Source organism: Gopherus flavomarginatus, chromosome 1 (genome assembly GCF_025201925.1).
Source record: "Gopherus flavomarginatus isolate rGopFla2 chromosome 1, rGopFla2.mat.asm, whole genome shotgun sequence".
In the NCBI taxonomy this organism is placed as follows: Eukaryota; Metazoa; Chordata; order Testudines; family Testudinidae; genus Gopherus; species Gopherus flavomarginatus.
The window spans coordinates 50,148,379-50,164,868 of NC_066617.1; the positions used below are offsets into that span (position 1 = coordinate 50,148,379).

General features: G+C 44.3%; 1 protein-coding gene across 2 annotated transcripts in view; it reads right to left on the minus strand.

Annotated features, from left to right (window-relative positions):
- Positions 1 to 16,247, minus strand: part of CAPZA2 (capping actin protein of muscle Z-line subunit alpha 2) — a 41,900-nt gene extending 25,653 nt beyond the window's left edge. The window contains exons 1-3 of one of the 2 annotated variants that reach the window (XM_050936352.1): positions 16,133 to 16,224; positions 5,044 to 5,109; positions 4,688 to 4,790 (exon numbers count right to left, since the gene is read on the minus strand). In XM_050936352.1, the coding sequence (XP_050792309.1) occupies positions 4,688 to 4,753 (66 nt within the window). In that variant the 5' untranslated portion in view covers positions 4,754 to 4,790; positions 5,044 to 5,109; positions 16,133 to 16,224. Of the gene's footprint in view, positions 1 to 4,687; positions 4,791 to 5,043; positions 5,110 to 16,132 lie in introns of both variants that reach the window. The other variant, XM_050936353.1, reaches the window with a different exon arrangement.
- Positions 16,248 to 16,490: the final 243 nt, after the last annotated feature.

Here is a 16,490-nt window from a genome sequence, read left to right on the forward strand (position 1 = left end):
TACCAATTATATCTGCTTCCCCGAATTTAATGGTCCTTTTTATTCTTTCCAGGACAGATAGGGCTCCCTTATTTGGCGCAATAGTTTTATGATAAAACTAGTCACTATTCTTCAGTATCAAGTGAAGTTTCTTGTTTTGCAGAGTACAGAAAGTCTTAGAAAAAGTCTCAAAATAGGCTATCAAACCTTTCATAACAGCCATCCATTCAAGAACAGAATAATTTTATAAATAGGTATTAATGGAATTTTTTTAAACTTATTGCAATATTTTAGAAAACAAAGTATTTACTAATCATAAAAACTTCCAACAGATAGGGGTTTTTTTTGTTTATTTTAAACAAATTCTTCTTTTGGTATCTTCAGTCCATCCTTACTGACTGAAGTCAACTGGGACTTTGCTATTGATTTTACATTTAAAGCACTCAGATTAATGGGGTGATGGTAGTGGTACTGAAAAATATGCGATAGATATCAAGAAGGACCTGCCATTTTAATGATCTTTCTACCACAGATCCCACTGGAAGATGTAAATTAGAATAGGAAGAGAGTAAGTATAGCCATTTAAACACATTTTTGAATGACTTTACCAAAAAAGTCTACAGGAAAGGATACAAATACACTAAGAGGCACAACTATTTATGTTTTGCTTTTATTCTTTTATGTTTATATGATGCAAATCAGTATAAATTATAAACTCAAATGTTGACTTTTTACAACTTAGTTGGAGTTAAATATTTATGGTTACACAGAATGATGTTTGATTATCCTATAAAACAATGTAAAATAAAGTCTAAAGACACCATTTAAAATTAGTTTCACAATTTACTGTAGAAGTTCTATAATTTAGAAGAGATTGGTTATTTAACAGTTTAACTAGGAGACTGGTTAAGAGTTGGATTAGAATTTCTTAAATTGATTACGAACACTTTTAGAAGAGTCAAAGATGAACTCTGAACAAATCTCAAACTCTGATTTAATTGTTTCAAAAGGAAAAAAATTCTCAGACCCACTTCGCATAAAATTGTCTAGACAGCAAATTCTTAATTTTTAGGTTTTTTTTAATTCTGAAATTAAAGATAAGGAATTTAAGACTACACTTGTGTCTTCATTTTTAAAAACATCTCATGTTTAAAAACTCAGACTTCCTTGGCTTTTGAAACCATCATATAGTTTGTATGTGAATTAATGTTATACAAAAATTAGGCAACATTATGGTAGTAAGAGATAGCAATCATCATATAAATTCACAGAAAAAAGTTATTTATCCGAAACAGATCTTACAGGTTTTACCATTAGTGTATTTTCAACAACACATACTAATGCTTTTAAGTTAAGTCAAACAGGCTAACCTAAATATACTTTGTGAAACATTACAACTCCCCGCCACCCCCCATCGCTTGCTCCCTCATCCCCCGGGACTCATCTGCCACCTGCACAGCCAGGCTGGGAAGAGCTGATGTGCAGCCAGCCCAATCAGGGCACAGTGGGGCATGGCAGGGATCAGTCCCCAGAGCAAGGTGCTGGGGTGGGAAAATCAGAGCACAGCAGGGTGTGTATGTGGTCTATCCCTGGAGCAAGGGGCCAGGGAAATCAGGGCACAGCAGGACTGGGGCATGGGAGAGAACAAAAATGTTACCCCCCCCCCACCACACACACACACCCTCAGATGACACCGGTACTTATTTTGGAGCCTGGTCCAGTAGCCAACCAGTTCTCTCCAACAGACTTGGGGGTGGGAAGAGCGACAGTTGCTAAACAGAGTGGCTTCTCCAGGTTCCTGCTCTTCCCAACCCTTGGTGGCAGAGAATGGTTAGTGCAAGTAACTGGACTTTACTTATGCTGACTAGATGCTGCCAGTTTCCCTTTTCGCCAGACATTCCAGCCCAAAACCGGACACCTGGCAACCCCATCCCTAACTCCAGATTTACCACCAACACCACCTCTCCGCCCCGAGCCCAGAGACTAAGGTGACTATTTCCCTAAACTAAAAATGGAATGCACGAGGCTGGCCTGATCCATCTGGCGTTGCCGCCCCACCGCCCCCATCCTAAAGTTCCTCCATTCCTCCAATTAAGCCAACCAGAGCTCGGGCAGAGGGGGAGAAGAATGAGTACGGGGCTGGGATCTGGGCAGAAAAGCAGGGTGTGAAGGTGAGTACTTTTGAGCTCGGAGCCAGGAGATGAAGCTGTTGGACTATGATCCTGCTAGTGGCGCGACGCCCCTTTGGTGCCTGGGATAGCTTAGGGTGGGGGTAGAGTTCTGGGGACCACTCGAGGGCAGGAAGCTCCAGGAACTTCCTGGAGAACAAGCACAGCTTCACATGGCTCCAGGTCAGCCAGGACATGTAGCAATGGCTAGTGGGGTATGGGGCCACAAATGAAAAGTTGTGGGGAGCGTGATATGCCCTCGATTTCTCTGGACTCCCAGAAGGAGGCAGCACTTCCCCTGGCAGCAGCATCCTCCACGCGTAAGTGCAGCATGAGGAGAGAGGAAGCAGTAGGGCAGCTGGCTGAACTCCTCCAGCCCCCCCACACGGTTACTTTGCCTTCCCTGCTGTTGTCTCATGCATTGTCTCTCACCTGTAGATAGTCTGCAAAGCAGGCAGCAGTGCTAGGACTCCAGCAGAAGGGAAGGCAAAGCAGGCGGGGGGACGGGGCAGAAGGAGAGGAAGAGGAACTCAGCCAGCCACATTGCACCTTCCCTGCACTGCACAGACACACAGAGAATGCTGCCTCATTGCTTCTGGGCATACCCTCCAGAAGCGTCTGGAGCAATTGGGCACGATAGAGGGAGGTAAAGACATGTGACCCTGCATACCCCGCCCACGCGTCACCTCTGCCCCCGTGTTCCACTGAAACGCTTCTGGTGGTCTGGATTTGAACTGTGGTATAGCTATTGACTACCCCAGTGTAGAGGAAGACAGAGGCTATACCTCAGCCCAATTTCAAATGCATGCAATAATCTGAAACTTGTGTGATTTTAGAATTGAAATGTATTCGGCATTCAAACTGACACTTGATGGAGAGGGAGAAAGGGGAGTACATATATTAAATGTCAAGAATTTCAAAGAAGTTAGACTTCTGTATACTTGAGATATTCTGTTTATTTACAAAGTAGCTGAAGGCTCTTTTGACCCAGAGTTGATTGACATATCAAAAAAATTGCTAGATTTCACTTCCATTTCATACTCGCAATAAGCCAGCAGTTCAAAGACTGATATTAGCTATCCTAGGTCTTGTCTACACTACAGAGTTAGGGCGACGCACGGCAGCTTACAGAAATGTCTACACTTAAATTTTGCTCCTGAAGACATAATTGCCCAGCTATGTCCACTTAACTCCACCTCCATGAGCAGCATAGAGTCAAGGTAGTTAGTGTAGCAGAAAGCCTAAGACATAAGACCTTGTATCAGAGGCCTGAGCTAAACTGGTGGTCAAAATATAAAGCAAAATCAGATGCAGCTAGAGGCAGGCCCTGCTCACAAAATCTGGCAAAAACAAAGCTAATATTGCAAAAACACACATTCCTAAGAGGTGGTAGGCACAGAGCACTCACACAAACACATTCCAAAAGGGTGGTACCAAAATACCTCAATACCAACACATTCCCTAAAGATAACAGAAATACACTGACCCATCCTAAAAATAAGGTCAGAATGACAGTGTAATAAATAAAAATGTACAAGGTAATGTGTGGCAACTGGCTATGTCAGAGGGTGTCAACTAATTACATCAGAGGGACAGTTTGTGGATTTATTGGGCAGTTCGATCGGAGCCTGCTGTTCAGGCTATCTGGCCAACATCAGTACAGCACGCAAAAAAACATGCAGCCAAACACGTAACAACAGTTAAGTCGACAGTGTCAATGTAGACACTCCATTGATTATGTTGACTGTTACTGGCTTTCAGGAGCCATTCTCTTGCCCTACACAGACAGTACAATCAATACAAGCACTCCAGGGGAAGGACGTGCACCCCCAACAGAAGGAGCGAAGTGTAGACACGCACAAGAAATCTAAGACCCAACTGAGTTCGGTCAACTTAATTTTGTAGTATAGACATCGCATTAGAAATGCTATTTTCAGAGTCAAATCTTTGCTCCACCCATCAACTCTCCTCTCAAGGCATGCTATTAATCAACCAGAAATGCACTGGCTAAGCCCAATGTTCTATTTCCTCTTCAACTACTTATTTAAAAAAAAAAAAAAATTCTGTAGAAGATGAAATGCTCCAAACCACTACTCTTCCTGTTTCTGGCCACATTGGAAACTGACATTGGTTGAAAGGCCAGACTGTCTGCAATTTACATGTCCATATATGGTAGTGAGCATCTGCAAACAAAAATGCTATTACCAGCAGCTCTGAGAAAGTCAAACTACAGTACCAAATATAAAACACATTACTCCTGTTAATCAACTAACATTTAGCTACCAAAAAAAAAACAAACAAAAACAAAAAAACTTAACAGAACTAGTTTACAGAAAATGTAAAAAAGGCTTCAGAAAAACAATTTGGCTTAAGTCTCTACATTATCTGGTATTCTGACAATGCCTTCCACAAGAGTTACAGATGAAAGAGACAATAGTATATAAGATGATGCTCTGAAGTTTAAGCAAATATGTTTTGATATAGTCCCATATGCGGTTACCCTCCACCCTTGTGCCTGGATTCCTTCCTTTGTCACTTACATATTTCCAGTTACATTGTGAGCTCTTTGGGGCAGGAAACCATTCCTTCCTCTGCATGCACAGCATCCAGCACAGCAGAGCGCCAATCCTGAGGCTTTGGGCACTACCATAATAAAAATCAGTAAGCTATACGTTATATATAAAATGTAGCTTACATATCAAGCAAGCCTCATTTTTTTCTAAAATGAGAAATAGGTTTGAAGTTTTGTGATTAAAAAGATTACTCAACTTTGCTTCACAGAACTATTATGACAGTAGAAAAAAAACTTAGTGTTTGTCACAAATGTAAGAATGTTTTGCTAGGACTTTTCAGAACCTTGCCTTTAAATGGAATTTTCTTCTGAGGCTGTACTTACTTAAAAGCTGTAGCTTTTGGTTTCTAAACAAGCCCCAACTTGGCCAAACATTGCCAGTGACAGATCCTGAAAGATTACACAAAAAACAGTAGTTCAGATTTCCACTCTAGAAAGCCAGAGAAGAGATCATCAGTAATTGTTAGATGAGCAATATTTTGTTTCCACTTTTACAGTAACTTTCATCGAAAGATTTCAAACCATTTTACAAAGCTTTAAACTTTCAACACCTCTGTGAAGGAGATACAGTATATACTGGCTCAATATCAGGGTCCTTCCTTCCATTTAGCTATATGGGAAGAGCAGGATGGGCATGATCCCCTGGTAGGAAGAGGGAGGGCAGCCCCTGGTTGAGAATACATAGGTTTAAACAGAAGCAGATCATATTCACCAAGATAGTAATGGGATTTTATTTTCCAAAAAGAACTAGAGCAGAAGAGTTTCGTTCATAAAGATCATAAACTGTACTTGCAATCTATTAGTAATCCTTCCTCACACAACCAGAAATCATAGATATTTGGTGGAGAATCATACCTTCAATGCTTCATGTAGAGTTCATATTCAGCCACTGGAGAGAAGCATTCAGAGCAAGCCAGCACTCAAGTATTTGGCAAGGACAGAAGCACATTCTGCAGTAATATTTTTACCTCCTCTAAGCTTAAACAAGCTATTCAAAGACTCATGTACAAGAGGACCAGCCACTGTCACGTATCCATCCCTTTACATAAATGAAGAGGTATGCACTGGTAGGTTTATCTTTAATGAAGTTCACAACTGTTACAGCTTCGTCAAGTCCCATTGGCATCCTCTTTGCCACCAATGCTTCCCAGTAAACTAAACAATGTATCCACATGGCTTGGCTGCAGACTAAGTTCTTGTCACAGGCTAAAGTGTTTTCTTGTCATATCTTGCTGTTCGTTAATGCAAATAATCAACACAGCTAAGCCAATCCAACCCAAACATACCCCCTTGTAGCATGCCTCGTTAGAGGACTGAAAAAACAGGAAGTCATGCATGGATCCTACCCACTCATACCAGAGTAATGCTGCACAGAAGACATCTGTAGTTTCATCCAGTGTATGAAGAAGAGCACTGGCTCACCTGAGCTCTTCTTGAAAGCTGTTCAGAATTAGCTGGCCAATTTTTGATGGAGAAGGGGATTGCTTTGACTTGACTGGCAGCAGCAGATCCCAATTTAACACTGACATTTGGGGAAAATGCTGATTGCAACCTATTAGGCTGATAGCTTTTGTTATTTGCAGTGATGCATGGACAGCTTTCCTGTTTACACTATATACAAATAATAAAACAAACAGTCTTGATTTTGTAAACTCATAAGCTTTTGCTTGAATAATTCAATGGGTTTTGTTTGTAAGCCCACTGAATTATCATCATCAGTAGCTTTGCTTCTCCGTTTTAATAGCTATAGGTACATGCCAGAATCCTTCACCAACTGCTGCAACAAATCCTTTAAGAGACAGTAACTAAAAAGCATACTGATGTATGTCTTGGGCCAAGCCCACAGGAGAGGCTACAAGCAATGACTCCCCAAAAGGAAGAAAGGCTAAGCAACAGAGTGGTCATGACTGCTATGCTGCCTGGCTCAATGGAACACAGCAGGAAGCATGTACTGTAATCCAATTAACTCCCCCTTCCGGGGAAAACTGGAGAGATCCCAACAGGGCAAAGAGACAAAACAGCAAAATGCAAATCTTCTGGCAAAAAACCCTACCATACTGAATTCTGTGGCATACTGGCAATACTGCCAGATTTTATGGCAACAGAATAACTGCTCACAAGGCCCCAACTGAGATGAATGGAGCAATTCACACTTGTTGTTTTATGCTGTCTTTACATATAGAGTATGTCTACACTGGCAGAGTTACAACACCGCTCAGAGCACGCTGAAAGGAAATCGCTGTTGTGTGTTCACGCCGTCAGCTGCCTGCACAATAGCGTGTTCACACTGGGCAGCTATTCCACAGAGCAACTCTTCCTCTTCTGCTGGTAAGAGTTGCAGGAAGGCGGAAGAAGTTGCGGGGCATCCTGAGTCTTGTCCCAATGCCCCATGATGCATTGCTTCGGAACCCAGCAATCTCTGTGCGTCCGTCCACATTTGGCACCATTTTTCAATGGTTTGTGTACTGCGTGATCTGCCTCTTTGGTCCACAGGAATGGATCCTGCACTGTTGACCAATATGCTGCTTGCTCTCACTAACATGTCACGAGTGGTAGTGAAATAATTCCTTAAACTACAAAGGCAAGAGGAGTTTCACACTGATCTTGCCCCGCATAGTAGCTATGATACGAGATTGCTTGTGGCATTCATGGAGGTGCTAACCACAGAGAAACACTGCTTTTGGGATCGGAAACAGGCCCCAAGTGGTAGGATCACATAGTCATGCGCATCTGGGATGAAGAGCAACGGCTGCAGAACTTTCAGATGAGAAAAGCCACATTCATGAGACTGTGTGATGAGCTCGCCCCAGTCCTGTGGCACAGGGACACGAGAATGAGAGCTGCCCTGCTGTTGGAGATGCGAGTGGCGATTGCACTGTGGAAGCTGGCTACTCCAGATTGCTACCAATCGGTCACTAACCAGTTTGGAGTGGGAAAGTCGACTGTGGTACTCATGCAGGGCCATTAATCGCATCCTGCTCCAAAAGACCGTGACTCTGGGCAACATGCGTGATATTGTGGATGGCTTTGCACAAATGGCCTTCTCTAACTGCGAAAGGGTGATAGATGGCATGCATATTCCAATTCTGGCATCACACCACCTAGCCACTGAGTACATTAATTGGAAGGGGTATTTCTCAAAGGTTTTCCAGGTGCTTCTGGATCACCGGGGGCGTTTCATGGACATTAACACAGGCTGGTCTGGAAAGGTGCACGACACATGCATCTTTCAGAACACCGGCCTGTTCAGGAAGCTGCAAGCAAGGACTTTCTTCCCAGACCAGATCACCATAGGGGAAGTTGAAATGCTCATTGTGATCCTGGGAGACCCTGCCTATCCCTTAATGCCATGGCTTATGAATCCATACATGGGGCATCTTGACAACAGCAAGGAGTGGATCAACAACAGCCTGAGCAAGTGCAGAATGACTCTTGAGTGTGCTTTTGGCTGTTTAAAGGCCTGCTGGTGCTGCCTGTATGGGAGGCTGAACCAGCCTGATGACAATATTCCTATGCTTATAAACGTGTGTTGTACATTCTATAATATTTGTGAAGGGAAGCATGAAAGCACAGCACCTGGAGGCTGAATTTGAATAGCCAGAGACTAGGACTATTAAAAGGGCGCAGCATGGGGCCATAAGGATCAGGGATGCCTTGAGGCAGTAATTTGTTGCTATACTTGGGAGTAAAGTATTTCTAATGCTAGGAGGTGAATGTGATTGGTGCAGATGATGCATTATGAAGGTTTAAGAAAATTGCCTGTTGCTTTGCAGTGCTCTGTTTGCTTTCAGTTAATAGAATAAAGATTGCTTTCAAACGAAAACAATTCTTTTATTAACAAACAAACAACCAGAGGGAGAGACAAACAAAAAACACATCAGCTCTGAGGGGAATGAGAGAAGGGAGGGTCCCAGGATGGTTAAAGATTTGTGTATGTCCAGGTATCATATCCAACCTTCTCCTTTTGAGTACGGTGCAGCCAGTACTGTACTTCAGCAGGGTTAAACTGCAGAGGGACAGGTGTTGAGTGCAGTTGGTATTGGGAGTCTGAAGGGCTGCACTGTGACAGGGAAGGAGTGGAATGCAGTAGGTATGGACTGGAGCCAGGAGGTTGATAAGAGTATGTTAGCAGTGTCTGGGAGGCGCATGGGAGATAGTTTTGCGACAGTGGTTACAGGGCAGGGCGGGCGCGGAGCTGCTTGGTTTGCAGTACTAGTAGCGCCTGGAACATGTCTGTTTGGCGTTCCATAACTTTTAAGAGCCACTCCATGGCTTCATTCTGGCACGCCACATTCTCCTTTTGGTCCCTTTTCTTGCTGTCCTGACACTCCTGTCACTTTTGAATTTTTATGTCTGACTTTGTAAGCAAGTAGTTTTTAAGTGAGGTGTAACTTGGGGATATGCAGGACAAATCAGACTCCTGAAAGGGGTACAGTAGTCTGGAAAGGCTCAGAGTACCTTAAGCAGGGGTTCTCAACCTGTAGGTTTCACCACCTTTTCTTTCTTCAATTCTTACACTTTTATGCAAGGATTATTTTTTTTCTAGCTCTTCAGGTTGCAGAGATCATACTTTATTCATACCTTTGACATAAACGGTTGCATTAATGTCTAAGGCCTTGTCTACACTGGCAAGTTTCTGTGCAGTAAAGCAGCTTTCTGCGTTGTAACTCCCGAGGCGTACACACTGCCAAGCTACTTGTGCTGCTGTGTCACCTGCAGTTTTTAAAGGATTAAAACAGATTTTGTATGTTCATAGTTATAGGTAGCTGTCAATTTTATAGTTTTTGCTTACTTTCTCATAAACACAGAGCTTATGGAGAAGCAGTGAGGGACCTGTCCCTGCATCCAGAAAATTCCATACCAGTAAATTTGGACACCAGATTAATATCTAACTCATTGGAAACCTCAATTTTTGCTTTATCTGACACTGCTACAAGATTTCCAGAATACTCACAAAATCCAAGGATTATGAAGCAGAATTTAGGTACATCTTGCTTTATAACAAGATATTTCATAAATTGTATTTGTTAATTAACTATAAAATTGACAGTGTTACAGCTACCTATAACTATGAACATACAAAATCTGTTTTAATCCTTTAAACTGCAGGTAACACAGCAGCACAAGAGTTTCATTCTGGCTAATATGTTTTTCAAATCTTGTTTAACAACTCCAGCTCACTCCATTCCTGCTTATCTGCTGTCTCTATGTCTCATCCCAATTGACCAGTGCAGAGCATATAAACTTGCTAGACTAAGTTTGGAAGACAAGCTGGATAGCCCAGATTCAAAGGACACATCTTTCATTAAAGTAACAAAAATTAAAACTGTCCCCTGCTGTAACTGCAGTAGGATGCCTATGACTCAAAAGCCATTTCAGGAAAAAATAATAATATTAGGATTAGGGAAATACTTGAATTTCCCTATCAGTACCAGGACTAAATTTAGTGCTTGAAACAGATCCTAAATGCTTGAGCCAGGAGTTATAATCACAAGAGGTTAAGTACCCTATATTCCAAGAGATATTTTTAGTCAATGCTAATGTCCTAATTGTGTGTCTTATGATCATATACACATTTTAAAAGGGATTTCTTTCACAAAAATTATGCATTTCTTATAACTTATAATTACTCTGATAATTACTCAGGTTAAATGAAAGTTTACCTACTGATAACTTCTGCCCGAAGCCAGTATTCCCTCAACAGCAAGCGCAGCCTCTAAGATGTGGCTCTTTCATAAAATGTAGGGTTATTTTCTGAATGTTTTTACGACTCCCATGTAAGTGCTAAACAGCTCAAAAGTATGTGGATTATCTTTCGGAGGGCTGACTTTCAATAGATGCTATTCTTTCCCAATAGGCTTCAGTTAATTTATTTAGAAGAGTGTTCCTCAAATAGACAGTTAGGGAAAAGGTCTAGGTGGGTCATGCATGTCCCAGAAACAGTCCCCTTCCACGCTCTCACTTCCCCTGGGTGGCAGGCAGCAGTGTACAGGGCGGGTGCAACCCATTAGGCGACCTAGGTGGTCGCCTAGGGCACTAACATTTGGGGGGTGGCGACCGGATCTTTGGTCACCCCGGTCGTTGGTGGTATTTCAGGGGCAGGACCTTCCACCGCTTCTGTTGGGGGCGGGACCTTCCGCCGCTTCTGTCGGGGGTGGCACCTTCCGCCACCTAGGGTGCCGAAAAAGCTGGTGGCGCTCCTGGCAGTGTAGAGAGAAGGATCTGGGCAACAGTTACAGGGCAGAGAAGGTGCCTCCAGGACATGAGCAGGACAGGGATAGGCTGCTGACTGTCCACTCACTGGCTCTGGCTGCTTACATTGCCCTGTTCCACTCTCACTTCCCCTGGGCAGCAGGCAATGGAATGAGGAGCAGGATCTGGACAGCAGCAATCCAGAAGAAATCAGAAGTCCTACCTGTCTGCCACCTTCTAGTCCTACATATTCTGCCAGCCACTTGAAGTCTCAATCTGAATTGTTTCAGAGCTTCCTAATACTACCTTTTTAGTCATCCTGAAGTGGCTATATCCTTTCCTCATGACCTCAGTGTTACCCTGGCAGCACTTCCAGCCACCATTAGTACATGGAACAAGAAATCAAGCGTGATTCTTTCTGAATTGGTACTGTCACTAGACCACACAGCTCTCATTTATATGCCAGGCAAAGAGGCACTTGGATATCATAAAACCCAATACAGAGCCTGGTATTACTCCCTTTTTACTTCTCTGCATTTCTGCCCTCTTTACCAGGATTATGCCTATACTTCTGCAAGTAGCAGCTGTCCTACTAGTCCCCTTATTTCAGGCAGATCACCAGCAGCATGATTATTACATGACCCTAGTCAGTTTCACTCTATTGCATCATGAGGAAAGCAAAATAGAGAAGCAGCACAAGTGTGACCTACTGCTGGGGCAGGGGAAGATTAACATGTAAGCAAAGTAAGTTGTCATAGGATAAGATGGAAGGTCCTCTCATGGATCAGCATCTGGTTAAAAGATAGAAATCAAAGGATAGGAATAAATGGTCTATTTTCACACTGGAGAAAGGTAACTAGAGGTGCCTGCCCGAGGTTTATACTAGGACCAGTTCTGTTCAACATATTCATAAATGATCTGGAAAAGGGGTAAACAGTGAGGTGGCAAAATCTGCAGATGATACATAATTATTTAAGATGGTTAAACCCAAAACAGAATGCGAAGAGTTACAAAGAGATCTCATAAAATTGGATGACTGGACAACAAAATGGTAGATGAAATTCAGTGCGGATAAATGCAAAGTAATGCATACTGGAAAAGAATCTCAATTATATATACAAAATGATGGGGTCTAAATTAGTTGTTACCACTCAAGAAAGAGATGTTGGAGTCATTATGGATAGTTCCCTAAAAACATCCACTCAATGTGCAGCAATCAAAAAAGCTAACACAATGTTAGGAACCATTAGGAAAGAGCTAGCTAACAGGACAGAAAGTATCATAATATCTCTATATAAATCCATGGTATGTCCACATCTTGAATACTGCGTGTAGAAGATCTGGTCAACCCATCTCAAAAAAGATATACTGGAATTGGAAAAGGTACAGAAAACAGCAACAAAAATGATTACAGGTATGGAAGAGCTTATGTATGAGGAGAGATTAAAAAGACTTGGATGTTTCAGCTTGGAAAAGAGACAACTAAGAGGTCTATAAAACCTTAACTAGTATGAAGAAAGTGAATGAGTAAATGTTATTTACTCCTTCTCATGACACAATAAAATTAATAGGCAACAGGTTTAAAACAAAACAAAACAAAAAAAAAAAAGGAAGTACTTCTTCATACAACACACAGACAACCTGTGGAATTCTTTGCCGGGGTGTTGTGAAGACCAAAACTATAACAGGGTTCAAAAAAGAACTAGATAAGTTCATAGAGGATAAAAAAGTCATCAATGGCTATTAGCCAGGATGGACAGGGATGCAACACCATGCTCTGAGCATCCCTAGCCTGTTTGCCAGAAGCTGGGAATGGACAATAGGGGATGGATCACTTGATGACTGCCTCTTCTCTTCATGCCCCCTGAAGGACCTGGCATTGGCCAGTCAGAAGACAGGATACTGGGCTAGATGGACCATTGGTCTGACCCAGTATGGCTGTTTTTACATTCTTAATAAGGTGTGTAAATAAGTGCTACAGTAACAGATGCTCTAGAAGTGTAAAAAAAATAAGTGTCATCTGGGAAGCTTAATCTTTCAAAATAATACTCATGGAAGCTATAGTGGGTTATAGTGTGTATGGGACACTGCTGCTTTGGAAAGGACAAATGCAGGTCAGATAGAATATCTGATTATACCCAAGGAACCTTATCAAACAGTTTGATTTTCCCTGTTAAATGTGCCACCTTTACACAAACTGAAAACTTTCAATCTCAGCACTTCATACTCACACTAGCATACTTTTGTAAATGACTTGCAATATTGCCCTTTTTTTGTACTGCCCAACCAGACAAACTCCAGGGCATGGAAAACACACTCAACCAGGACAATCAGAATTTTGCACATGTGATAGGGTTGAGCTGAGTACCAGGAAGTCACTGCCTCCATCTTTGTAAGAAAAAAAAAAAAAAAGACACTCATATACCACTCCATTAACAAGAGAGGAGAGACAGACAGGAATCAGAGAGCCTCTAAGCTGCCAGCACATTTTAGGAGGGCACAGAAAGCACTGAAGGTACACCACTTCTCTTTAAAGACCAGGGGCAAAGCGACTTGAGCCAAGGCTAGGACAAGGAAAAGGATTAATCCATCTGAAGAGGAGTTAGTGGGAGGCACAGGGCATCTTCATGCGCTGAAACTCTGTAGTCCCAGATGAGCCCTACACTGAGGCCCAGTATTAACTTATAGCTAAGGCTACGATTTAGTCATGGAGATTGTTAAAAGTCACAGAATCCATGACTTCCATTGACCTCAAAGACTTCTGTCTGCGGCAGTTGGGAGCTGCAGGGTCCTCTGCCATCCATGGGGGGAAGGAGCTGTGGTGTACCCCTGCAGCTCTTGGCTGCCGTTGGTGACAGGGGTTGCTGCTGTGGGCAGTGCCCCCCGCCCCCTGAACAGCAGGGGAACCTAGCAGCTCCCAGCCACCTCCAGCAGAGGGGGATTGCCATGGTGGGGGCACCCCGGAGCCACAGGCGCACGCTGGAGCTCCCAGCCACTGGGGAACCCCTGGAGCTGCAGGCAGCAGGAGTACCCCAGAGCCCCCAACTGCTGCAGGCGAAGGGGGCCACGCAGCCCTCAGCCACTGTAGACCTGTCGCGCTGCAGGTGGTGCGGCTACCCGCTGATCCCCATTTTGTCACAGATATTTTTAGTAAAAGTGACGGACAGGTCACGGCTTCGTGAATTTTTCTTTATTGCCCGTGACCTGTTTGACTTTTACTTGAAATATCCATGAGAAAATCTGAGCCTTACTTGTAGCAATGGGGAGCACATGTCATTTATTTCATGAACCTATAATTTACTACTGAGAAGGAAGAAGAGAGTCCAGAATTCATGTGTGTAATTTTGGAAGAGAAATCAGAGTTGCAGGAAGAGACCTCAGAACTTCATTAGATGAGCGGTAGGAGGGAAAAGAGCCTAGACTCCATTAGCTGGAGTGAGTCAATTGATCTGAGGAGCAGAATTTATTAGACAGAGTGAAGATATCACTACTTGTCACTACATTGCCATAAGTACTTTTCAGCCAGATAAGTAGATGTTGTTTCCAAGTTTATCCCTAGGTATGCTTTGTGAATATAAGTTTGTTAACCCTACAAGAGTGCCCTGGAGTGTCCAGAAATTACAGATTAATCTTTAATTAGAGATTATGTCATGTGATGAAACTTCCAGGAACACCTCCAACCAAAATTGGCAACATTTCTACCCAGAGGATGCCAAAACATCTTTGTTTAATGTTTTTATTTCCTTATTGTTTTAAAGCAACTTTCTCCAGACAAAATATGGACCAGAATATCCAACTACAAATTTGTATCTTTTAGCCTTCACAGTAGCTAATCTTACCTATTCTGCTGACACCACAGACAGGAGCAGTACTCAATTAATTAAAAGAATAAACTACAGCCTTAAAGTCTCCATCCTGAGGAACTATGAACCACCCTATGCTCTGGTGCTAAACTACTATACATCTCACGACTCATAGTGACTTTTCATTTAGCCACCTGCTTCTGAAATTCAGTCCTAGTAGGCCTTAGATATGGAGGAAGACTCCCACATGACAATTAACATTAAGGCATTTTAAAAATCTTCCCTTTAATGTCAAGGAAATGTAATACCTCTCTCAGTTCCTTAAAATCTCCCACACTTGAGTTGCCTCCACAGCTTCAGCAGCCCTGAAAACTTGCATTTATTAGAGACAAGTGACAGTTACATAAAGACATGAGAGCTGTACACCACCATCATGTTAACACATCTCCACACCCTGCCCCTGAAGCCTCCTTTTCATAGGCAACTGCAATGAGCCTCCCTCCAACAGAGGAAGGACAGACAAAAGGAAGAAGAGCAGCACTAACACTTGGGTTTTACAAGCTGTCCCTTCCCTGAAGCACCATTTTAGGAAGCTATTTTCAAGCCACAGAGACCAAGTAAGCAAAGACATTTTTCACACAGCCAGGAAAAGATTATAAACATCTCACTGAGCCACAACCCTCCTGGGAGGGTATTTAAGCTCTAGCCTTATAATTCATCTCTCAGCGCGGGATCTGAATTCTCCACACACGCACCCACCCCCCAGCTATGGGGGCGGGCGAGACACACCACCCAAGAAGTCCCCTCTAATCTACGAGAAATCTCCCTTTATTTTACCCCCGGAAGTGAGGGGAGCCACTACAGACACCGCCCAGAAACCAGCCCCTTAGTCTCCCTCCCTTCAGTGGGAGGTGGGGGAGACCCTGAACTCAGCCCTTACACCCCAGCCTGCGAGGGCTCTGGAGACAGGGAGCTCCCAGGCAGGCCGCCGGAGCGGGGCGAGAGGAAGGGCCCGTCTCCGAGACCCCGCCACCAGGCTCGCTCTCCCCACGCCCTCGATCAATATTAGGCGGCAGCCGCCGCCCCAGGGCGAGGATCGGTCGAGCCCCGGAAGAAGGGGGTGAAGGGAAGAGGAAACTGGCAGCGCCTGAGGCCGAGCTCTCTGGGCCGGGCGGGCGGCCTCATCCATCGGACACCGGATCCTGCCCCCCAGTCTGGGGCCTATTTTCAGCCCTCGGACCGTACAAGGCGCGGCGGGAGAGGCCCTGGCCGGCCCCGCTGCCCGGCGCCCTCTCACTGACAGCGCCGGAGAGGGAGGAAGCTAAAAATACAAACGCCACCACCTGAGGCGGCGAGAGCCCGGCCCGGTCCCGAGCCCCGCCAGGGGCTGCCGCGGCCCCGGCCCCGGCCCGCGTTACCTTCTCCTCATCCGAGAGCTGCTCCTCCAGGTTCGCCATCTTCCCGTCTGACCACGAACAGCTCCCTCCGGCAGGAAAGGCGGGGCCCCTCGCGTGTGTGTCCTCGGCGCCCTCCCCGCGCGGCCCCGAGGGGGCGGGGCCACTGCCTGCGGCCAACGGACGGTGCGCCTGCACGCATGCGCGCGCAGCGGGACTAGGCGAAGCCCGCGTGGGTGGCGGATGTTAGCGCAGCGCACGCCGCGGTGGCGGGCTGGGGTCATCCCGCTGGCGGTAGCTGCGCGTGTCGCTTAGTGGCTGTGTCTCTCGTGTGGGGCCTTACAGAGGATTATGGCCTGTCAGAAGGGATAGCTCAGTGGTT